The following is a 26,828-nucleotide window of genomic DNA, read 5'->3' on the forward strand; positions in this document are numbered from 1 at the left end:
ATTACTGACGAATATGAGACAGTAGAGACACAGGGTTCTGCAAATCCAAACATAAAAACACGATGCCAAGAACAGAATGATACTTTAGGAACAAGGAGACAAATCGCCCCTCGCTGCATCCCGGAGGCAAAAAGTCACCAATCCCTGAAACTGCAGCAACTCTGTCTCTTTCTCTCTCTCTCTCTCTCTCTCTCTATCCCACTGGGTCGATATCCCCCAGACACACATCACTGGCTCCCTGCATCCCACAGTGCCAGCTTTATGTGCCATAAACACAAATGGGCTAGAAAGTATGAAATGGAGAAAGGTCGCTGCTGTAAGTGGGTGAACGGCTGAATATGAGTCAGCGCATGGGGACAGCGCAGAGGAGTTGATTGAGGTGCTCTCTTGGAAATCAAGAGGTGGGTTTGACAATTCTATCAATTATATTTCAGTCTTCCATCAGTTGGGGAAAGTCCATAAAGAGAGAAAGTGACTGCATGTCCCATGTGAGGGCTGGTGGGTGGAGAGAGCAATAAGCATATAGGATCAATAATGGTTGACGTGAGTGCCTACAACCAGTTGAGGCCACAGTGGGTTTGATGGATCAGCAGACCCTAGATGTTTATCCACCTTGTGGGCTGAAGGCTGTGAAATGGAAGAGCGAGGTCAGGGGGAGAACGAGTGTCACCCACTGATGAACTGGCAGGGGTAGGTAGGTGCAGCTGCAGCCATTGAACGTCAAAAGTGATTTTCTCTTTCCACTATTGATGAATGCCGTTACGTGCGGAGTAAAACCCATTCACAAAATGTGTCCGGGTTCACCTTGAGGGAATTCAGTGCTCAGCTTTCAGTGATTTATCTGAAAGCAGGTCAGAACAACCCGAACCAGCCAGGACAGAAAACAGAAAGGGTTCCACTCCAATAAAATACAATCAATTTGTAGCCGTTTAATCAAACATGTTTTAAAGGGTCAAACATCAAACACCCGAGGTGACGTGTAAGGAGTTGGACTGGATTCACACAGCGCCCCATTTACAGCCTCTTCACACTCACATTCAATCATTGCTTCCAACCAGTCAAACACCATCAGCGCAGCAGTCAAGGGCTGGTTCAGTATCTTGCCGGAGGATACTTCAGAATGCAGACTGGAGGAACCGGGGATTGAACCACCAACCTAATAACTTCTATACCATTGCAGTAAACCCTGTAACATTGGCTTTTCTGTCGGAGGATTTCCTTGAAGTTTTAGATAAAAGACATAAATATGTCCTAATGTTCCTTTCTGTAGCGACCCCCCAGTGTCCACAGACCAGTGGGTGCAAGAGTGAACAAGTGAATGAGGAGAAAACCCAATGAGACACTGAGTGGTTCATAGAAAGGTTTAATTTATTCATTTTCAATATGGAATCAGACCACTGAACAGCATCACAGTAGCCGAGAGCAGAAACAAAGGGTTATAAGAGGAGCCAGAGGTGCACTCAGCAGGTGAATAAGCCTCAGGCGTGGTTTCACAGGCCGAGCTAAAAGCCCCTGGATACACTTGTTCTTGAAAGCTGCTCTCCGTCTTCCTGACAGGCAGCTGAAAACATAATCCACCACACATTTATCCTCCTCTGAACACCTAATGGGCAGCGGCCATAAAAACGCTGCTCATTGTGTCTGTCTGCCAGTAAACCCGGCGGCCCTGCCAGACACCTGAGAGAGCAACAGTAAGCTTATAAGCACAAGGCTTAAACCAAATGTAAACACAAGCCACTGCTCATAAATCCTACTATCCCCTTTTAGATGGTCATTCAATATAAGGGCAAACACTTTTTGCACATTTCAGCAAACCTGTTAAAATGTGTGTTTCTGAAGAAGAAACACAATTCTCCAGCCATAAGTCAAACTCTTCAATCATAGTTCAAATGAGAATGCTCAAATATTATAAAAGTGGCCTCCAGTGGTTTGTTTCACTAAAATTCAAATACAATCTGGGGTCATTCCCTCTCCAGTGCGTTGAAAGGGCGAATCGATGACTGTAATTAAAAAAGAATTCACTCTGCGGTCAACACGTCATTCTCACAGTCCACATGGTATCGAGATTAAACCACCAACAACTCTTTCTTATTTTTATTCTAGAACTGATTCTTATTTCACTTAATGTAATGGTGCAGATCCTTCTCCGGGGTCTGTCGGGGTCTTGTACAGGTGGGGAGTGACAGTCTGCATTTTCACCTGTAAGGTAAACATACGTGATTGTGCACAATGATTTGGAATAATGAACAAAAGATCCAAACTACGTCGGTGTGGGTAAATGAGAAAAGCTAACAGTAGAAGGTCCAGCATTAGAGAACCACAGCCTATTAATATATACAAGTGCAGTACTGATTCTACATGTTTGTTTGGCCTGTGGTCAGTGCAGCTTTGCAGTACTCTTTCTTAAACTTGTAAAAGTGACCTGCAGTCATTAAGTCTCAGCAGGTAAAGAGCAGCTAGGGGACAGAACCCTGAGGCTGCACCACCACTGCTGCACAAGGAGTTGTTAGCCGGCTCAGTCTGATGTTATTGACTTTTGAGGACACTTATCAATACACATGCCAAGTGTGAAGCCAATGAAACAAGCGGGTCTTGAGGTATACAAACCACAGCGAGACTTCTAATTTCAGGAATTATTATTACACAGATAGAGACAGAGTTTGACATGATATAGTAGCGAATGTTGATACCTATTCAAATTCTCCAGCTATATGCATAAACCTATTTTGATGAAGCATGTGCTAATGTGCGGACACCTCTGTTCGAAATCATCCCATTACCACTGGGAGGCAGTGTGTCCATACACATCATTTAATCATTGGAGATGAGTAAAAGTCATCACTACTCTACGTATTGAGTTTTGTACTGACAGTCTCTTTCTTTCAGTAGTAGCTTTTGTTTCTTTGCCTTGGACGAAATCCAATCGGCCAAATTTGGTTTGAAGAGTTCCTTTGCTGCTCTTATTACTTTCTCCTCCATCTGTTTCGCCTTCATGCAACAGCATCCTTTCTTTCCTCATCTCACCAATTTCCCTTTTGTTTTCTCTCACTCTCCTCCAGCTCTCTGACTCAAATTGCATTATTATGGCTCAACACGCTAACGTATACAGTTCATTTATTTTCTGCCACAGGTACTTAGAGAAAGTTATGGCATCGACATATTCTCACCCTATCATCCGGCAGCCTGCTCACGCATCAAGAGGCCCAATTTGCCTCGTGGTAAAATGATAATGAGATCTGCGAAATCAGCGTCATTGCAAAAATGATGGAGCTTCTAGTATCGAAAACCCACACTGTTCTGGTGTGTTGCTTTCTGGATGCCGGACAAATGTAACGGACAGAGCAGGTGATATGAATGTACAGATGTACAGTGACAGCAATGCCTTTATTACATATTATATGGCATTATCAAATTACCAGCACCTGACAAATTACAGAGAATATATTGTATGAAGTGGTTCAGGATAGAATCCAATACATTTTGAGCAGATACAGAAAATTAACATTGTGAATTAGACAGTGCAGCATTTTCCTTGATTTCCGGGCGTGTTTAAGAGAGTGATATTAATGAATAACAATAAGTGTGACATTTTTGTAGATCCAATACAAAGCAGGACTGAGTGGATTTTAATATTCATAAGGGGACTGTTGGGCCTTGGCAGAAGTATGAGCTCGCTAAGTGCTATTCTAGTCTTAACAGTTTTTTGTTTGTGTTTTTTGTGAGATATTAAAATGTCCTTTTTTTCTGGGCCAAACAGTCAGTGTTCAAGAAATACTGGACTTAAAAAGGGTTTGCAAATAGGCCACAGTCCAGTTAACTCCAGCTCATTAAAGCTTGAGGAAGACGTTAGTTGAAGCCATGATGTAACAGTCATTATGGGGTGAGTTGACATCAATCAAAGAGTAAAGATTTCATGATGATTCATTTAAATGCCAGTGCAACACAGACACACACACACAACCACAGACATACACGCACACACAAACACACACACACACAGACAACCAAGTGGTCATTCCACTGAGAAATCTACAGAGCTCTCTCACTTTTTATTACCACTATACTGCTGTAGGCAGACACTAGTGCAGACAAATAGAGGTCCAATGTCATTTATGTGTTTAGTGACACATTTGAGGCCAGACAGTTGTCTGGTAAATTGTTGAGGGGCAGCAGCCAATACTCTGGTGTAAACAGTGGATAAAAGACTTCTGTGCACTGTGCAGTTTACTGAAGTGTCCACATCCAACGTTCCTTCTTGCAAAACAAAAACTGTTTTAGCTCCTGATGACATTTTGACTAATCTCGATTAACAGCCTTCTGAATATGAACACCGTTTCCCTGTGGGCAACCAAAGCCTGCTCTAACCGGATCGGTCAAACTGGAATCGGACACCAGAAGGTTTCCCGTCCGTAAAAAATCTTGTCCCTCGCCTACAGACTCTGCATATTCACTGTATGCACAATCTGTTTATAGAGATTAATTAAAACTGACAGAACTCACAAGAGTTAAGTCAAAGATATGACCCTGATCCCTGAAAAACGAAATCTTCCAAAACCACAGATTACTTCTATCCATCTGAGACAGAGGAAGCAGGGCAGACTGTTGGATATGTATTCTGTGCAGCGGGGACTTCTTTAGTCAATTGGAATAATATGAGGCTAAGGTCAAGTTCAGACTTGTTAAAATCACAGTCTACACCACTTGACGCACTGTCATGGTCAAGTCTTTTAACGAGATAATGGAAGGTGCTTGTTGCTGCTGGAGGGTAAAGATGACGGAGGGCGAGAGGAGGTTGTGATTAGCAGCGAATTTGTACAACAAAAAGCCACTTCCCTTCACATGGCTTCACTCCAATATGTAAATTAGCCCGCATCTCTCATTTTCACCATAAATCTGTAGATACTTGTTACTCATTCATGATCAATACGGCTCTCTGCGTCTGTACAGGGCAGACAAATGGTGCTGAATTATTCACTGGTAATATATCAGGAGGTAATTACGTGTCTACAGAGGACAGTTCTAAAAATAAAGTATCAGACTTATTATCTCACTGCTTTGGATATTACAATAGAGTACTGTTCTAAATCGAGCCCAAAGCTGTGTGCACGTTCCCTTAACATTACTCTAGTAAAATAACAACACACATCATGGTATGACAATGTTCTGAGGATAATAAATAGCAGAACCAGCCCCACACACTGAATCCAACTGGACATTACACACAAAACTGTGTGTTTTGACAACTGCTGATAACATTTAGTGTATCCACATCAAATGAGTATGATGACAGACCCACCTGCTGACAGCCGGCCAATAATGAAACCATTCATAATTCATAAGGTCAGTATGAACTTTCTGCTTAATAACCCAGTTGATAGTTTTCAAACATAATAAACTCGATAGAAAATAACAGAATACACAGTTTGTGTACATAATATCAGAGATCACACTGCAGAGATATGTGCTGCAGTTTATATACTGCAGCACATATATGTAAAGCAACACAAGATGTTGGTCGTGCATTGGTTGGAAATGGCTCCATATATTACAGCCGAAGTGGCACATCTTTCACAGTGTGTCAGCAACACTGTCAGTCACCATTACTGTATATCACAAACCAGGATCTAAACATTCTGCACACTGCGCCCTGCTTTACTACCTGTGCTGTCACAGTTTGAGGGAGGAGATGGACCCAGGATGCAGAGATTTTAACAAAAAGGTATTTAATATAATAAAAGGCTTTAAACAAGACAAAAACAAAACACAAACACAAGCAGGTAAGTTCTGGCGAAAAAGCGCACGGAGAACAAGGAAGCAGGAGAAGCTGGTCGAGACAGCTGAAACAAACAAACCGTATCTGCCACGTGTGGAAACCACTAGCACAACAACGAGTACGAACCGACAGGGGACAAAGGGAAACACACAGGCTTAAATACAGAGGAAAAGAAGGGGCAATTACACACAGGTGAAACACATGAGGATTGGGCACGACAATCAACAACAGGAAGTAAAGACCGAAACACACAAGGAAAGCAGGACTACAAAATAAAACAGGAAACAGAAAGTACAAAGAGACTGAAATTAACAAACTAAAATGACAGGACGTCACATGTGCTCCGTCTGCTTATACTTCTGAAGCCATTGTTTGATTCTTCTTGCATTCGCAATGAGCTGAACAATGAGATTACACTATGATAGATGACTTGTCAGAAAACTATTTGGGCCATAATGAAAAAAATTTAAAATATGGGAACAATGTTGTAAGATTACAAAAATAAGGTGCTAATATTATGTTAGAATATTAGAGTCGTAATATTGCAGCATGAAAAACTAGCAAGTAGAACCCGTGCTTGTAGGGGTTCAACTATGTCTGGATCCAAAATCTTGATCATCTATCTCACTGTTTCTTTACAAACAATGAAACCCCTTCAAATATGATTTATGATGTTACGAACGATAACTTTATCGTCGAACAACTAACAAACAATACCTCCTCCAAGTCTGTGCATGTCTGTCTTGAAATAGACACAGTACTATTTCAATGTCCTGATAAGATTAAGAAGATGTTATTTGTGAATACTAAAGTATAACTTAGCAAGATGCTCCTAAATTAAATACAGGCAACATGGTGATCTTCTGATCATTCTCATCCTAAAATAACACATTGCAAAAAACTATGACTTGATCCTTCAAATCTCAGAATTTGTTTCGCTTAAAGTTAAAGGCCCTAATACTTACTGTCAAATAACAGACATATTTAATAAGAGGATTTCTCCCAGTGAATAGCAGAGGTGTGGCACCTTTGCTGAAAAAACGTCGGCTCTGCAGAGAAAGCATTACCTTCAAGAGGTGGAACGACCTTAAGCTTCAGAGAGGAGCTAATCATCTCTGCTGCGTTTTTCATGGGCAAAGGTTTGAAAAATATGAAAGTAACACCCCAGCGGCTTATTACATTTCCAAAAACTCGCCTTTACATCTCCAAGATTATATTTTCAAATGTTTTAATAAAGTATGATAGATCATTTCCTGAATGGGATGTAAGAATATTCTAATATGACCGTGTCCCTGCTCCCAGTCATCCCACCCTCACAGCTCACCTGCAGGTCAAGCACTCGTTCCAGCTACTTAGCCCCTCCCACAAGTTGACAGAATTGGCTTCTTCACAGAGCCATGGCTGTCTGAATCCCTTTTTTCCCCCCAGACTGACATCGGTGTAGTGTTAAGGTGGCAATACTCCGCTTATTTGGCTAAAATATGTGTTTCATCGCAAAAACGTGTGTATTTAAACCCGTGCTCCCCTCCCTCTGTGGCCGATCGCCTGATCCCTATGAGTTAGTGTCCCAGCATTCCCTCTCAGTGTGTCCCCTTGTGCAGTGATGCCGGTAAAGTATTACTTAGTAACGCGTTACTCTAATCTGACTACTTTTTTCAGTAACGAGTAATCTAACCCGTTACTATTTCCAAACCAGTAGTCAGATTAAAGTTACTTGTCCAAGTCACTGTGCGTTACTATTTCGTTGTTTGTGGTTAAACCGCTGGGCACGTCCCGCGGCTGGGGGAGAAGTCGCTCCGTCGCCCTCCTCTCCACACCGCCGGAGAAACGGTGTGCGCCACGCCTCAACGTTTTTTTGGGGGGGGAGGTACTCGTCGGCGGTGCGGGGGCTTTCTTTCTAGTGGGCTGCGGGGCGGTGACCGTCGGCGGTGCGGAAGGCTGGGACCGGTTGGAGGGCACCGGGTACGGCGGTAGGCGGCAGCGACTCTGGACGCGTGTCGGGCCCTTCGTTCACGCGGGAGGCCCCCTCCGCGGTTTCTAATGAAGTGAGTGTTGACAAAACCGGTTGTCATTTTTATGTTGAGGCGGCGGGGATGTTTTCGGCAGCTGCTGAATGTTACTAATAAAGTAACTTGTAATCTAACTTAGTTAATTTAAAAATCAAGTAATCTATAAAGTAACTATGGCAACACTGCCCTTGTCCTACAACAAGCTTTCTGTACTTTTTGACCTGAGTATGACCAAGTGGATTTTGGATACCTCTGCCTGATTACTTGGAATGCATTTTACGTAACTCACCCTGCCTTGAACCAATAAAGCCTTTTTCGCATACCTGTCAGCCTGTGAAGTTTGGCTTTTGGGTCCTATTTGGGTCTTTGTGACACAATTATGCGATTACAAATAGATATTCCGAGGATAAGAACTCTTAACCCCTGAGCATTGAAGACTAAAGATCTCCACTTTCTTCTTTCTGTCCCATTAACAGCAGGAGGGTTGCTCGTGCTCTGACCATCACTAGCGACTGTTAAATTGCGCTTGAGGTCGACATCTGCATTTAACACAAGTTGTCTCTTCGCTTGCACCACCCCGTGTGAGGGGAGTGATGACGGTTAAGTTACTATATTAGGGATAAAAGCATTTGTGCTTCCTCGTCGGACTCCCTGCATATTTTATATACAGTGCAGGACGATCTATTCAGAGGTGGCCAACGCATTGCCCGTCAAAATCTCTTATTGAGAAAGACGTGGAGGAGGCTCACTGAGGCTTGTCATGAGATAACAGGAGACGGGGAAAAGGTAGTAAAGCTGCCGATAAACCCCTCAGTCAAGCTGCCAGGCTTTAACAGCCGTGCGCTCCGATTGTACGCACGGTGTGAGTAGACTGTGTGTGTGTGTGTGTGAGTCTGAGGTCTATGTCCTGTGTCAGGACTGACGGATGGTTGCTCTGGGGTTACTTATTACCCAGAATGCAATCTGCTCAAGAGCACGTATTGGGCAAGGCTGCGAAAACAAGAAACTCCATCATGAGATGCTGACAGACGGGTTAAGAGCCTGCCTCATTACAATTACCCACAATCACACACTTCTCTGGCTCTCGCCGCTTTATGCTGCAGGGGGTTTGCTTTCCTGTTTTCCGCTGACATTTAGCCCAAAGGAACATTTACTAATGTGCAACATCATCCCGCTGTAATTACAAAATTACAAGGCAAAGCGTGAGATATCATAACAACACCATCTCATGTTTGATACAGCCGAGTAGTGAAGGAATAAGCAGAGATAAAAATAAATCAGACGACTGCACAGCATGTGGGAGAAAAACACGGGAGGTGAGAAAACAGCGAAGGGCACCTGAAATAAAATGAGACAAGATGAAGCCAGCGGTGTCAAGCTCTGCTTCTCACTTTATAACTTTTTTTAGGAAACTGTTGTTCGTGGAGAATATTAGGCTTACTGAAGCCTCACTAATTACAGCTGCACTGACATGTGATCACTGTAAACCTCAACACTAACACTAACTAAATACACACAAGTACACGTTTGTACTTCTATCTTAGGGAGGACACTCATTCCCTAGCCCCTTACCGTAAACATCACAACTAACCGCCTAACCCCAACCCTGACCTAAACTTAATTCTAACACTAAAACCAAGTCTTAACTGTCAAACAGCTCTTTGAAAAAGTGGGGACCGATCAAAATATCCTCACTTTCCAAAAATGTCCTAACTCTGTAGGATCTATGCTTGGTCCTCACAAAGATAAGGAAAACACACACAAACACTATAATAATCCCAACATGTGCCAGCACATGCAAATTAGTTAGTTAATTAGGAATCAGGTCAACCAGGAAGCGGTTGGGCTATTTATATACAAATTACATAACAGTTCTATTACATATCAAGTCTGGATATTTATTATATACACAACCGTTTTGAGAAGTCTGGGTCCAAATTGTTTGTCTTGAGTCTATTAAGTCCACTTAGACAAGTACATCGATGTTGTCATCTATTTGACTCAGATGTAACACACCAAATTCTGAATAATAAGAATTATTATAAATAGATTGCGGTTCCACAAAAAAATCTGGGATATTCTATCGGCAACATGAACAAAAGAACAAGAACAAGAACATATGCGACGGGAGAGAAACGCAGCACATCATGAGAGAAACTAATGAGAAATAAGCAGGTGAAAGAGGATGAGGGGGAAGAATACCCCAAGGAAGAAGAGACCGTAAACAGCGCGTGACGAAGCACTAATGATAGGATGCACCCAAAACATACAATACAGTTGCATTATGTTTTAAATCTGTTTTCAAGCTACCTCAGATAAATACAAAAAAAAAGAGGAGATAGCTGTAATAGTAACATGGTCTGAAATTCAGCAGTGTTTACATGTTTGTCTGCTTCAAGCAGACAAACATATTTTTACCTCAACCACATCGATTTAGTGAAAAGAGTCAGTTGATCTGTACAGTAGAGATTTATAACACGATGGCATTAGAAGCTATAGAGAGGGTTATCATTTAACAGACAACCACGATTAATTATTGCAATTTTGATTATGATTGATAGACTTAAGATATAATAACATTTTAAATTATAATATACAGCTCGCACATGCTGCATTCATGTAACACTGAACTATGGATAAGCTCCAGTCCAGTGAACACTATTTAACAACTAGCACCTGGTGTATTTGCATAATTATTATTCATCGCATGCGAACCAAGAAGTGAAGAGCTGCAGGAATGGTTCCCAAATGGGCACCAGGAGACTCCTCAGAGTTTCAGAGCCAGCAAAGACTTGCGTGGAAAAAAAACCAAGATAAAAGACATGAAATGATCAAGATAAATATCCTCTACATCCTCTGACACCCACTCAAACCCACAGGGGCTTTGCAAGATAGGATGGGGTGAAGTCATGTCAGGTCTTTGACAGAGAGACTTCACCTTGTGGTACCTCACCCACAGGGAAGTTAGGGTAGAGAGAGAGGGAAAGTGTTTTCACCTTAGGTCACCTATCTAGCTGCCGAGCTTCCCCTGTTCATAGGCAGTTCATCATATGTGACAGCTTAGACAGGGTTGGGCACCTGGGGGCACAACAGGGTCTTACCCATGTACGATACGGGGAAATTCAAAACATGTCTTTTGACAGTTAGGATTGACTTGACCAGAACAAGGGTGAAAAAAGGAAAATCAGTTACTCAGGGATGGATTATGTGGTTTGACCAAGTATCTATATCTATCACTCCTGCGCCAACGTATTCACGGTTTTTATTTTGTCCATCTTCCTGCAGATTAAATTCAATATAATATCATCAGAAGCAGATGCAAATGACTGGAGGCAGGATTAGATGGGAAACCAAATCATCAAGGTAGATGCATGTTCTCTACAAACTGTGACAGACATGTATCATATGATGTCTCCATCATTCATCTATGTCCAACGCATATTTTTATTTGACAGCCTCAATGTCAAACCATGTAACGGAATTGGTTTTCTCTCCTGGTGAAAATCTGGAAAATTGGTTAATGCAGACTCAAAAAAGACTACTGACAACAGGTTCATTGAGGTTGCATTGAAACCTTTGAGCATTCAGAGAAAATAAATAGGTATCCAGATTCAACATTTTTAAGCGGTACATATACAACCTTAGCTGAAGCACTTTTTAATTCAACTTAAACCAGAAAACATGCAAAGGAGCCAATGAAGAACAATGTTCTCATTAAAACTAGTGAATCTGCCAAGTAAGAGAAATGGATCATGACTCATCAGTGTCCTAACTCAGCAAACACTACAGAAGGAGGAAATCATAGGCCTATAAAAATATATATAGGTTTCCGATAGGTATTTGTATAATGTGCCATGTCAATGCCCACACTGTGTCTGTGGCTCAGAGTCAGTGTCCACCCTCTCAGGCGTCACCTGACAGCACTTGCACACTCAGCAGAAATCCAAGTGCAAGAGGCTGAAATGCTTTACGAGGAACGTGACTGCTTGTGACAGCTGGAGTCAAGAGTTCCTTTGGCCCATAAAGAAAGGCTTACATTTCGTACACAGCTTTAGGTTAGTAATTAGCAGGAGTGTTATAAGAAAAAGATGTAAAATATAATAGGAAAATGTTACTGCATAGAGTCTTTATGGGACAAATACTTAACACTTGCAGGTAAGATTTGCAGATGTAAACTTGTTCTTGCCGCCTCTCATCAAATTCCCTGAATCTGTAAACATCGTCAGTATCAAGGGCATTGCGTTCGTTTTAAGTGAATCTTGTGTTTTATGTTTCTGTTTATGGACGATACTGCATTATGGACAGATAAAAGGTGAAAAAAGAAAATCCTTCCTGTTATGCGACTAAAAATAGATGAAGGAATATCAGCCGGCTCTAATAGATAATCAGACAGACAAGTATTTCTCTTCGAAATTAAGCAGCGCTAGGAATGGATATGGCACATTTTAACATATGCTAAATATCCCACAATTAACAAAGGTCACTCTCTCACTAAACAGATTCCAAGTGACATGGAGACTAAAGAATAAAAGAGAAGTTAGAGAAAGAACCGCTTTGTGTGCAACATCTGGGTTCATGAACAACTGCAGCTGAAACTATAGGGTCTGACAGTGTGGAGCAGCTTAATGGGCGATAGCCGGCACACGGGTAAATCCCAGCAAATAGCACAGCAAACAGCTATAGAATGCAACAACAGAGCAAAACACCAAGTTAAACTCTTTTAACCATTTTTTGGTCCATCATGACACTTTGGTGTGACAAATTAGAAAATGGTGTGTGCCACCACAGTTTAAATAATGGGAAACACTGCTTTGACATAGCGAGATAGGGTAGTAGCCTGTGTAGGGGTACAGAATGCACTCTTAAATGATTTGTATGTACTTTTCATCAAATAAAGTTATTGTAACTTGTTATTGCAATACCTGCTGTAGTTAGCTGTAAGCACTGCTCCATTTTACTTTCATTGATCCTATTCACATAGTTCCTTTACTCAACCACAAAAAGGCTGTCTTCATGACGACTTCACTGAAGGGACATGAAGGGAGGAGTGTGGAATTGGATGCTTCCCTCTCCTTCCTTCTTTTGTGTCTGGCTAGTCAACCTTGCCTCTGGGTGCACACGTCTCTGTGATCAGAGCAGTGGCGTCAGTAAAAACTCGGTTTTGTAAGCTTCTTGTGAAGCGTCTCTGACCTTCTGTGTTTACTGATATTAGAATTAAACTGAAATCAGCCGCCAGCTGGTCCAATTTTCCTCTACAAGGGGATAAAAAATGCTCACTTTGAACAAAGCGGTTGAGCAGTTTGTTATCAAAGGGATAGTTAAAGTGATTTGTGGACTTAAATACTTTGCCTACCCCTCCAGCGGCATGGTGGCGAGTAGATAATGAGGGTTTCATTTTTGGGTGAACTATCCCTTTAATATCAAAGTCTTGTTTTGAATTGTTCTACATAGTCAAGAAACAATCCTGTGTTATATCTTGAATGTTTCACAAAGCTTCAGGCTACAGTGTAACCTATGGTTGGTGTTGCTCTGTTTGATGCCACACTAGCTTAGGAAATAAAGAAGTGACTGTTTGTCTGTGTGTAGAGACTTTACTTTGAGCACAGTTATTTTTACATTCCCTTCCAGGTGCACTGGCTGTGAAGATGTGACATTTGTGAATTCCCATAAAGCAGAAGTGTCTTTTTAAAAGAGTTTGCCGCAGAAGGTTTTGCCGACAAAACTGGGAACAGTTTGTGTAATTTATAATGCATGCCAGGGCTTTTAGTGAATCAATTGTTAGCAGAACTTCCCCAACAAACTTCTTTAATTATGGCCGCCGAGCTCTGCCCTACATACCTGTGAAGGGAGCCTAGACCGACAGGTAAATGGAAAATCCCGTCAATCACATGTCAGCCTTCTCCGATCCGACAGCAGCAACACGTTAAGGTACGGAAGGAACTAGATGTAAAGATCTGGCATCAACTGTATTTCCACAAAGCCGCCGATATGTCTGTGTCTCCCGCTCTCTATAATGAGCTGCTGCGATGGACTCATGACAGGACGGCTGATTTCTGCACAGTACTCATTATCCAGGTGGACAAGCAGTCAGGCAAAATGTGTAAGAGATGGAGCGGGGCAGATTTTTTTAAACTGTCAGAACAGAGACTGCAACAGCCACTAATGAGACCTTGGCATCAGTCTCTATTCAAACCACTGTCGGGGGAGACCTTGCTTGTTTGTGTGGGCTGTCCTACCCACTACACAAGACGTTATTGCCTGCTTATATACACTTATATACTGCTTCAATACAATGCAGGAGCTGTGTTACAGACAGCTTTCACACAATCACACCCCAACTACATAGAAGCAGAAAACTACTGTTAATCAAGATGATTCAATGTGAGATAATATCTCTAATGCTGGCATGAGATTTAGATAGACTCTTCTCTTCCCACAATGGGTGAGATAGATTCACAGAGGCCCTGTTCAGACCTGGTATTAACACTTGTGTGAGAGAGAGAGAGAGAGAGAGAGAGAGAGAGAGAGAGAGAGAGAGAGAGAGAGAGAGAGAGAAAGAGAGAGAGCGAGAGAGTGAGAGAGAGAGAGAGAGAGAGAGAGAGAGAGAGAGAGAAAGAGAGCAAGCAGTGTCAGGAGGGGCTGAATGAATCGATGCTGTGCGTTGATCTACTATCATGAACATTTTTAAATAAAAGTATCAATCATTGTGAGGTTATCAGTGTTGAAATTGTGGTGGTGACCATAAAACAAATCAACATATTGACAGTGAAAGGGTACAAATTGTGCGTTTGACTAAACTGTAGCAGGACTGACGACGTCAGCTGAGTAGGTGGCGTGTTGAGGTTAAAAAGAGCAAACACAATGTGCCACATGCATCCCAGACCCACTTCCGAGGGGGTCTGAGTGATCGGACCTCAGGACTCATTCAGATCTGTTCTTAGCACTGACCACTTGTGATTGGATCCCACAGGAGGAATGTTAACACCAGGTCTGTAAAGGGTCACAGTTAAAACTCAAGATACCAGCACCGACCCCTTTCAAAATTATAAAGGGCCATACAGACTATTGGGGGTGTCTCGGATTTTGATTGTTAGATATTTGTCATGTGAGAGCATGAGGCACATGTGTCGTCTTTACAATAACAGCAAAAATAAAACTTGATCACACTACATGTCCCACTGTGGGTGAAATGGAAACAACTTGCCATATTATACAAAAGTATTTAGGAGATCATACAAGCATTCACCCAGCACCTCTGAATGTAGCAACGTTCAAGCTGAAGCCAAAGATGCTCAGGAAATGTGTCAAATCATTCATAGGAATTCTATCTCACGTCACACGTGGAAAATGAAGTGAGCTGCTACGATGAGATGTGTGATTTACTAACACAACATGGGGAGCGAGAGAGACGTGAGAGAGGCAAGGGAAGTCAAATGTGAGAACAATAGGAAGAGAAAAAAAGAGGACGAACAATATTACATTGAGAAAAGAGGCATATACAAGAGATGGATGAAGATAAACTAATATAATATACAAAAATGTAATTGTTGAGTTAACAAGCATAAGGAAAAAAACAGAGATCCTACCTGTCCGATCTCGGATGGCCAGGTTGTTCCCTTTCTTCAGGACGATATCCACCTGGTACATGGCTGGACTTGGAGGACGAGGCGGGGGTTCTGCATTACTGGGCCCCACTATGCTGATGCCCTGTGGAGAGAATAGACTAAGGTTATTCAGGCCAGATCACTCCTGTATTTAGGCGGGGAATAATAAGAGCATAGGAGACATTAGACTCGTTAGACAGCTGTTGTGTTAAATGCTATTGGTCAATAGCATTTCAGTCAGACAACTCACGTTCGATCATGTAATATATTTATTACAACAGATTTAGTGTTTGGCGTCTAGGCTCCAACTTAATCACTCCCCCATATGATTACACAGGAATGATGGGAATGATGAGCAAATACTTGTAACCCCCCGTTGGAGCCTACAGGTGGATGCTGGGGTGGTGGAGGGACTGAAGCAACAGGTAGCAATACTGCAGCAGCAGTGCGAGCAAGAGGGGTTGATGGGAAATGTCTCTCTGGTTAAATAGACCACCTGACAAGGTGGGTGTGTATTATAGATGGTTGTGGAGATTGAGGTATGTCACATGATGTACGTCACATGATGTATGACACATGATTGGCGCATCGCAGCTCGAGTTGCCTGCCAGAACTATAGCTCGCAGGCGTCGCCATATTTATATACATTTTGAACAGTGATGACTAAACATTTTATTAAACATGTTACTTCTCTCAATCAAAACTATAAAAAAAAGGCCTATAGTTATATGAAGTTGTAAAGCAGTGTGGTATTGTGAAGAAACATAAACAGAGAAATTGTTAATGCTTGATTTGATGTAAGATTAAATTTGTATATTTCATAACATATGTAGCATTTGTACAGTCGTCTGATTCTGATAGGAAGCACGGAACGTCCCTCGGAGGCGTCGGAGTGTCAGGCTACTGAAGGGATCATCTGTGTGGCTCTGCATGTCCGGCTGTAGCCCTGAGGTCAGTACTGTACTCCACTCTGACAAGGATCCCACACTGGGTCTAATCGTGGATCCCCAAGGAGGTAGAGGCCCATTAGCAAGCCACCCAATGAACCAGGCTGAGCTCCGAGATGCACTGAACCTTACTTTCTCTCTCCATCTCTCGCTCATCTTATTCTCCCGCCCTCATTTCTCTCTTTCTTTTCCTCACCCATTAGAAGATCCATGCGTGGGCACTCCTGTCGTTTCTCCCCAGCTCCCGTACTCTGACATGAAGCTAAGAATATCCACGAAGGATAGGGAAAAACGTGTGTGGGCAACTGGAAGGCTCCAATCACAATAAAAGGCTTAAAGCTTAAGAGCAACTCCCAACAGATAGTAGCAGACAAATCTGCAAACAACTAAGAACAAGATTAGGCTGCAAATGGAAAAAGAAAAAGACGACGACCCAGAAGCAGACCCCTGTATTAACACTGTCATTAAAATGCACACTCTGATAATAGGGCTTTCATTAGATTAGAATGAGTGTTTCCCTCTAGAATAATGTCTGACTGACCTAGACCGTAATTTTACCCATTAATCCGTTGGTCTATTTTGCAACCCTGACCTACAAGCCCCTGCAATAACACAGAAGGAAGGGGGAGATCTTATTGAAACGTATTAAAGTAGACTTTGTAAACATACTTAAAATGATAAAACCAACGTGAGATTGAGTACCCAACCAAACCAAACTGAGTGTGTTACGTGGTACTTGAGTGTCTAATTGATTATTCATTTTAGTAACAGAACCAGTTTATTATAAATCAAGGAATCACACATATTCATGTGCAATAATATATAATCTAATCATAATCATAATTTTAACAATATGTGTAGACTATAGTACAATATTCAAGGCTGAAACTGCTGGGTGAAAAATGCTGTGTAAAGCGTAAAACTTCAAATTCTCAATGGGAAAGTGAATCCCGGCACAATTTTACTGTAACAGCACCTGCTGAAAAAGGGACTCGAGGTAATCATCTGGGCAAAGTCTAAACTGAAATAAATCAAACCCACCAAAATATTATCCATGAGACAACAGGTGCAGCGGCTCAGCAAATGTCAGAGGGAAACGAATGTGAACATCAGGGACAGGCCGAGCTGTAGCTTTGTGATTGGATGGGATAAAAGTATCGGCGCGTATAAGTCACCGTAATTGAACTGCATGAGGATACGACCAATGGGACTGGACAACAACTGCAGTGGACTGACCATCTTACCTTAAGCCCCTTTGTCTCTGAAAGAACAAACAGAGACACACGCACCATGTCAGGTCGGGTACCACAAAGCAATTAGGAAGGAGATGGAAATCGCCCAAAACACTCTGCCCACAGTAAATGACAGTCCACTGGCTTTATGATTCTGTTGCATTTGTATAAAATCTTCAGTGCTCTGTATTTTTTGATTTTCTGTATTTATTGTGTGTATGCTGCACAGTGCCAGTAACAGACACGGATGCATACACACATGAATGCACACAAACATAATAGGGAGGACAGGATTTGAAATGGATTTGCAGGCTGTTTGTGTTGGCGACAGTTTACATGATGGGATCGATGGAATCTTTTTGTAAAACAAGCAGCAGAGTTACAACTGAGCAGAAAGGACAAAACGAGCAGTTAGAGACTGAGGATGGCTTTTTTCAGTTGATCCTTATGAGGATGGATGATATGCAGCTGTAGTTTAAAGTCTCTTTTTCAAAAGGCGCTGATCACATCACTGTGGCTTCTTTCCAGGAAAACCAATCAAATGGGGGTAGGACTTGGCATCCTGGTATCCACGAAAATGGAGGAAACAGTTTGTTCTTTGTCTGTATATGACGAGCAGTTCGGGAAGTCAGAAAGGAAGTATCTCAAATAAGACAGAAGAGCCTATTTGCCGGAGAGGATCTGCGAGAGACTGAATTCTTCAGGTGTTTTTATCATTGAAACTAAACCAATGCACAGCGCTTTTTAATGTAGAGAAAAAACACGGCCAAATAAACTCATCTATTCCCTTTGGAAGCTCAGCTTTTGCCAAATATGGACACATTAGTGACCTGGTAACTTTACTCCTATACAATGAGACATTAAGCTCCAGAGAAAACAACATATCAGAAGCCCGGTGGGTCACTGCAGCAAACCAATGCATCCTGTGTGTGGTAGTACATCATCAGTAAAGATGAAACCTGTAACCTTATTTGCAAAATACGCACAATCGTTCTTATTACAAAAGAAGAGAAAAACAATTGGCATGTGCCATCATCTGAAAAGGCCTAAACTAATGCAATCTGAGGAACCATCCAACTCCTCACCAAAGATGGCTACAAATCACCAATTTGCTGGTGAATTTAGCTGTCAAAGAATTTAGACGTTGAGCTGCAGTACACAGAGACAGCTTCAGATCATCTATGCGTAGGTAAAACTAGTTATTAATATTCATCAGAGGTGAGGATGTACAAAGCAAGAACTGAGGCTAAGACTGAGCACCTGCTATTGTAAATGGCATGTCAATGAGCTGTGTTGTCAGCATCTGCTATATTATGTTTATCAATACAGAAACACCTCCTTCTCCTGAGGTTTAATTGACAATTTGTCGACTAACAAAAGCAAAGTCATTTACGGAAACCAATGAGACATGCACAGATTCTGGGGTTTTCCCAATAATCATCTCAGCGGAGCATCCTTTGGTCCACTAGACTTTTCTCTGTATGGTGAGGCCTCAATTAAACAGACACACACTCCAAAGACACACACTAAACGCACTTTCATAATGGCAGAAGTGGAGAATAAGTGTAGAGCGACAGGAAAGGAAAGGCAGCCAGGATCCATCCCACTCCAGCAGCTCTGTGTCATGTTTCTTTGAAGCTGACAGAGAAGCAAACAAAAGCTTCCCCGACCCACTTTCCAGGCTCTTTTCAGTCCCAGTCAGCAATAAGCTATTTGGAAACCAGTCCTTACTGATCAGTGTGTGTCTGAGTGGACGAGAGAGCTACGACTTTAGAAACCACATCCAATTCGACAAATCAATAAACCAAAACGAATAGAAAAACACACTGCAAATTCTCCCAAAACAGCTAATTTAACTTCCTGCTAGTGCCTAAGAAAACAAAGGAAGTGTATCCAGGGAACACAAAAACACAAGTTTCTGTAAGTGGTGGTGTTGAAGGTATTCGCAGCACACGGGTGGCAATATTGAGGATACATTTTTTTAATTGGCTTCAGTTTTATATGCATGTGTTTTCTTATATTGCAGTGCATTGAGATCCCAGGGTCCCCATAGAGAAAGGGTAGAAATATCGCACTGCAGTTATATGCCTTCATCACCCAGCACATTTTGATTTCCACACTCATATGAGTTCACTGTGACCTTTGACTGCTGTTAGCTAATCACTTTATATGTGTGTCTAAGTGTCAACTAGTCAAATTTCACATACTGAGAAATCAAGGACAAGAGGCCAAATGATCAATTGTGCCAAATTTGAAAATGGTTTCGGGGGGATTTTTAAAGATAACATTTTCATGAATTTGGAGGTCACAGTGACCTTGACCTTTGACTTCCAAATCCTTATCAGGTCATCCTTGATCCAAGTAAACGTTTTTGCCAGATGTAATACAATTCTGTCAGGGTATAACTGATTCACCATGTTCAGGAGAACAGGAGGTCGTAGAGACTTTGACCCCTGACCATCAACATGTAATTAGAGAACCGAAAAAAACTTAATGCCTCCGGCCACTGGCTGATGATGGCGTGCACGAGGACAGGTACATTTAGTGAATTGTTTTCACAGACAAAAACTTGTCTTTAAGCAAAGTTCAGCATAATGTAGATATAAAAATTATTGAAATACAAACAATGTTTACTACAGATCCAAAAACGTAGATCCTGTCCCATGAGCCGGATGTTTCCGTGTGAAGCTGGGTGTGTGTAGGTGTGAATAAATAACATCCAGCACAACAAGGTAAATACAAGAAAATATTTCCATCACTACACCATGTGGCACTGAGCCAGTGGGATTCAACTACAAGAGCACTTTATATTTACAATAAATAATCCCAGGAGATTCCCACTGGAGAGTGCTCTGGGTATTTGTATACAAGCCTTCAGAGTTTCAAAGAAAACCCTTCAGACTGATTTCCCACTGAAACCACTTCAATATGAATCAATAGCTATTTCCTTTTTCCAATAACTACAGACTACAGTAATGGGACAAACAGGGTTCGGCCTTGCAGTGTGTGTGTGTGTGTGTTGGCATTTGTCCGTCCATCACAGTTTGTCCATTGACGACAAAGGCTAAAACCCTATAACGTTAATGAGGTGGGGTTTTCAGCACTGAGACAGGAGCTGACCCTTTATCAATAAATAAGAGAGGTGACTGATTGTGCTTGTGAAAGGTGAGAGAGAGAGTATAATATTCAATAGGATATTCCACACCAGCAGGCTGCAGCTCTCAGACACTGTGTGTATCTGCTGCTTATAGTGCAGGGAGCAGGTCACATGAGGGTTAGCAGCACATTATGAGGATAAGCGCTGCAAATCGCGGTTCATTCCCGAGAAATGTTACGATGTCTTAAAGGCCACTAAGTCAAAGCAGGCTCACTTCCATTAACGGCCCCCGAAACCTAAATTAAAGTTCTGTTGTGTAACAGGGTACAACCGCACACGCACACAAATACACACACTGCACACAAAATACCACGGTGTGAAGAGTTTTAGTAACACATAAAACTCTTCACACCGTTTTATGTGTAGGCCACGCTCTGGGGAGAGCGTGGCCTAGGGGATAGAGCGGGTGCTCTGCAACAAGAAGGTTGCCGGTTCGAATCCCACTCTATCCCATCTGCATGCCTAAGTGTCCTTGGTAAGATACTGAACCCCTAGATGGCCCCTCATAAAATGATGAGTGTTCTAAAAATGTAAGTCGCTTTGGATAAAAGCGTCAGCTAAATGACATGTAATGTAATGTAACATAGATAAATTAAGTGTAACAGAAAACTAAGGAGACCTGCTAAATATCCTGTACTCAGCTTTACATTGAGGTTAAACGAAAAGCTTCAGGGAGTAAATCTATGAAAAAACAGACTAACAAACTACTGCTTTTTACCGTCTCCCACCAAATTACAATACCAGTATGAGAGGGACAAACAGTTACTGGTAAGCAACCAGAAAGAGTTGCAGGTTTTTCTGCATGATACACAAAACATTTAGGACGTTTGAATTAATGGCCTAAATATCCAGACTCACTGTCTCATGAAAATGAAGCACACAGTCAGCATGAGACCATCAGGCCTCTTCTCCTTTCGTCAATAATTCAACCATGACACAGAAAACACTTTTGTGTTTTTCAACAGCACTTCCAACAACCACAAGCTCCCAGATTTAAAGGTGATGCCGAAGCCTCATGACAATGTTGTTTTGAAAATTGTTCTTTACGATGTAGCTTCACATCTTTAAGCGGAGAGCTGCAGTTTGATCTCGACAGCTGCAAGAAACCAAGTGAAAAATGGCCAATGGGAGGAGAGTTTTACAAAAGTTCACACACATCGCAACAAGACTGCTTCAAAAACTCCAACCAGTCATATATTTCTTATCCGGGATTATACATGGTGACAGCAGTGTTATGGAGGAGGAAGCCTGTATTTAGCCGAGGGCACAGAGAGGAGCCAGACTCTCTTTCCTCACAGCGATGGCAGGTCATTTCCAGACTCTACCACTCCCTTCCTGCATAACAATTGCTTTATATTTCTGCTTTGCTCATTAACGAGGAGATCATGACAGTTCTCCTTCTGTTAGTGGAGATGCCTCTCCCGGCTTCCAATATAATTCTAATATTCGTCTCCAACTTTAATGGAATGAATTCCTCTCCGACCATTTATTTCTCTGTCCGAGAATCTTGTCTCGTATTTTAATTATGGTTTTCTGCAGCGGTGCTCCAGGCTGAAAAACTTTGAGTTTGAGTTTACGGATAATGAATGGAGGGTTTTCTGCATTAGCCGTGTTAAATCCATTTCCATTTACGCCGTTTGGAAAGCCGCTTGCTCATGTGCTCATATTTTTAGGATGTATCTCAAATGATCAAAGTTAATGACTTAAAGTCCTGAAGGCCATAACTGAGGAGATTGTAAGCGTATTTCAATGTGCCATCTGACAAAACAGCTCTGATATGATACATGCATATCAAATTGAATGAGGCTCTTTAATATGACATTGATCCATATTGAGAGCAAGGTAATTCAGTTCAGGTGATTCATCGCAGTTCGAAATAATCATTTAAATCAGCTGACAGCAAACGCACTATACAAAATAAACTACTACTGATGGGCCGATAAGCATCCAGACTTCCATTCAAAACCTCCACTATGAGTCTAATGATCAGCGAAAAAGTTTTACAGCAGTCATTCGAGGTCAGGTGACTCTTTCAGGGATACAATAAAATGTTGCTGTTGCTGTTGATAGATGGCTTTCACCAGTTTTGATCGCTGACACTGTGACGGATCACTGCATCACAGTGGTGCAGTGGATCGCTCTGTCTCCTTGGAACCTGTCAGCCGACCAGCGTCTCTCTCTCTGAGGAGTTTGCATGTTCTCCCTGTCCCTTGCATGTTGCAACCCGGCTACCTCCCACACTCCAAAGACCTGCAGCTTTGATAAGAACTTAAGTGCACGTCACAGTGAATTTATTGTCTCTTTATGTCAGCCCTGCAATACGCCGGTGACTTGACCACAATGTCAGCTGGGATTGACTCCAGCCCACCCCCATCCCATCCCCCTCAAGAGATAAGAGTAGATAACGGATGTGATGGATGATTTCCTTAGCCACCAGATCCTTTCTTTAAGACAGGCCAACAGAGGTTTATCTCTCAGGGTTTAAAAAGATAATTCAGTGTGTTTCAATGACTATTAACTAACTTAATAATAGCAATTGGAATAATTGATTGTTTTACTTAAGCTCTTGGCAGGAATAGGAATGTGTGGTGATGTGAAATGATCACTGGGAAGGAAATGCACTTCACCGAGCAGAACTGACAGGAGAGGTTAGAAAAACTGGCACATGCTACTGAAGTTGTTTCCTCGAGGGCGTGAGGTCTTGTGCGGGCAAATCCATAAAATGCAAGTTGCTACACAACCGCATAAAATAAATAAATATAAAAAAGCCACATTTGTTATCTGTTTGGAGTAAAAGAAAACCCTCCCCACCATGACACACAAACAATATTGAATAAAGGTGAACAGACACAGTGAGTGCAACGTAAAGATAGGCAGAGCATAATGCTGCTCCCAGTCTGAGGGGATATTTCAAAGGCCAATACAGGAATACCAATATTTATCTCTATAGTTTTATTACAGCCGCAGCGCCTCGGGAACAAGCTTTGTCTCCACAGGAAATATATTCATCCATTTAACTACCATTTCAAGGTTTCCAAGATAAAAGAATGTAGGCTCAGCACTATACATTAATGAATCAACTTACACCAGGAGAAACGACAACACATTTTGCGAAGGCACATAGAAAATGCATCATACCCAAATGCTCCATGCAATTTCAAGCCTCACCCTCTGCAATAACCACTGACTAGTAATACATCACAAACACACGAAGACACACGCCCCCACATGCACACGCACACGCACACACACACACACACACACACACACACACACACACACAAACACACACAAACACACACACACACACAATGAAAGGACGGCTCTTTCAGTGTCTGTCAGTGAGGCCATATTAAACTGCAAGAAGTGTGTCTTTCATATTGATCTATATATGAGATGTACAGGGGAGGGAATTAGTGGAGAGGAAGATATTCAAGCCAACGTTGTTTCCTGTAGGTTACAAACCATTACAGGCTTTCTCCCTCAAGCGCCTCCTGAAGGGAAGTCAGAGTGTGACGTCTTTAACAACATCTTTGGGGTTGAATCAGCATTAACATTGACTCACAGTTTATTTTAACTCTGCCAAGGAGGTTAAATACATGTTTTCACCCGCATCCATGTGTTGGTTTATTTGTTAGCAGGATAATGTTTTAACTACTGAAGCTATTTCCACCACACTGTGGGGGGATGGGGCTTGGGCCAGCAAGGAACCCATAAATTGTTGTGCAGATGCTGATTCAGCAGCAAATAAAAAACCCTGACGTCAATTAATGAATTAAAAAAAACACTTAAATGTAAAAACCCACACCGAGCCATATTTCTATTCAGCAGGTCACATATTGAAAGGTGTTAGTCAGCAACTCAATGAATTTGTCACTTCAACAATGACATGTGAATCATAGTCTTTCTCTGCTGGCTCTTTTCTTCTGACGCATCCTACTCCCGCTCTTTCTCTCCACTTCCTCTCTCCCACAGTGAGACCATATGATTGTACTACAAAATCCCTTTCCCACTGCCACTACTGGGACCTAATAAATTAATTTAAATATCTATCCCCATACTATAATTCTCCTGCAAACCTAATAAAGCATTGATTTCTTACTCATTGCCCCATGGCAGTAAATAAACTTGGGAAAATGTTCCCAATTACACTTTCTCTGCCAAAAGAGCGGCTCCATTAAATATCACCCTCTTCTCCCGAGAGTGGGCAGGTCGGTAACGTGTGACGTGACAAAACACAGAGCCAGTGGTGCGGACTCAAGCAGGTAGACAGCCAAAGCCACTCAGCTAGATAATGAGGTCTTTGGTGTGCACTGTTCTATCCAGTCTAGCGGTGTACTGTAAGAGAATGAGCTTTAAACTGATATAATGAGTCTCCTGATGGAGTTGGTGTAATGTCCTGATGACGGCTGAGACACTTACTCGTTTCTCTGAGCAGGGGAGAGTTAAATTCCTAAAAGTAGAGGAGTCAACAGTGATCCCAGCATCAGAAAGGCTTCTGATACTCCCTGCAAAATGTCTGGTGAGGCCTCGGCGTGTACGTAATTCTATGTAGCAATCGGTTTACACTCGTCTTTAGAGTATATTAGTTTCACCCAAAAGAAAGTGCAATTTCCTTCCTTGGGAAATCACTTCTTCTTCCCTGCTCCAGAACAACAGTTGTGCTGTGCTGCAACTGTCAAGCACGGTTTCTAAAAAGAAGAAGTGAATTTCAGTGGTGTAGCCTTACTCACAGCTAGCTTAAATTTAAGCAATGAGACCAGATGCACTTCACGCTTTGGAAGGTCCCTCAAGTAGGACTGCACTACACTGTTTCCGACTTCAGTTTCGAGGGGTGACACAATTGTTTAGTTAGTAGCATACAACTGTTAAAATATGTTAATGCACGGTATTGGATCGGTATCGGCCAGGATGCAAAGTCGTAATCGAGAAGTGAAAATTTCTACCGGAATATCTCAACAGAATCAGTAATGCTGGAAAAATCTTTATTTATATTCTTGCTCTCCAGACACAATTGATTACTTCTAAACTCCCATTTCCATGTGAATGTGACTGCTTTACTTGAATCGGATGCTAAAGTCAAAACAAAAGTTGTCTCCATCCCCAGATGATGACATTTCACAGACTATCAATGGATCATAAAAGAGAAAAATCCAGTGAGGGGAAGATGGACACGTAAATGGAGAGAAAGTGATTAAAGGACAAGACACACAGACTCAGCGGGAAAAAGACAAGTTCACTTGTTCAATGTTTCAATTTTTTTCAAAGTATGGGCATAATGTTTCAAACACGAAACACTAGCTTTCATAACATTATGTCCGAAGTGTCATCAAACCCCCTCCCCATGCAACTAACAGGAATTTAACAAAAATAACCTTCTGGTTTTTAGGTTACAGCTTTATGGCCATAAACTAAATAAAAGCAGTGTGTGCTCGGTCCATACCTTCTTCATTAGCCCAAACTCCTCCTGCAGTGTCACCACTCTACTCCAAAACCTAACAAATCTGTTGTTTAAAGGGGACAATGGAAAAGGTTCCAAGATTTACATTATGCAAACGGAGGCTTGTTTACTGTGGCTTAGAAATAAACAAAAATAAATGTGCCTAGAGCAGCAAGCACTGAAAACCGTCAATTAACAAAAGCTGAGAGCGAGAATTTGCTCAGATTGATATTGACCTTAACTTAATCTAAAATACGGTCGGATTGCTATTAGCATTTGAATAAATTATGCTCCTTTGGTTAAATCGAAAATCTGTTCACATATTAAAAACATCTATCTTCTAGTACGGGCTTTCACGGCCCCCGGTCTGGATCTTCAGACTGTATAGTTTAGTCTGAACCAAAATAAGGTGTGTGTAAGTCCGGAACAACGAGCCAAAATGTATCCGTCCAAAAGAGGTGGCCATGTGACGGATTGCTCAATTGTTTTTAGAAAAAAACAATTGGGGATAATTTGACTTTCTGACCAATCGCAGGGAGTTTAGACATTAAACAAATGAATAAGAAAGAGAGACAGACGCGACTCAGAGGATTGCCTGTAGTCTTTGCCTCAGACAACATAATGTTTGAGCGACGAGGACCTTCACTGGTAATATTAGCATAATGA

General features: G+C 41.8%; 1 protein-coding gene across 1 annotated transcript in view; it reads right to left on the reverse strand.

The window, feature by feature from the left end:
- Nucleotides 1–26,828, reverse strand: part of mctp1a (multiple C2 domains, transmembrane 1a) — a 134,758-nt gene that overhangs the window by 76,911 nt on the left and 31,019 nt on the right. The window contains exon 2 of the mRNA XM_062383758.1: nucleotides 15,369–15,489. Within this exon, the coding sequence (XP_062239742.1) occupies nucleotides 15,369–15,489 (121 nt within the window). The remainder of the gene's footprint in view (nucleotides 1–15,368; nucleotides 15,490–26,828) is intronic.

This window comes from Platichthys flesus, chromosome 3, assembly GCF_949316205.1.
Source record: "Platichthys flesus chromosome 3, fPlaFle2.1, whole genome shotgun sequence".
Lineage (NCBI taxonomy): Eukaryota > Metazoa > Chordata > Actinopteri > Pleuronectiformes > Pleuronectidae > Platichthys > Platichthys flesus.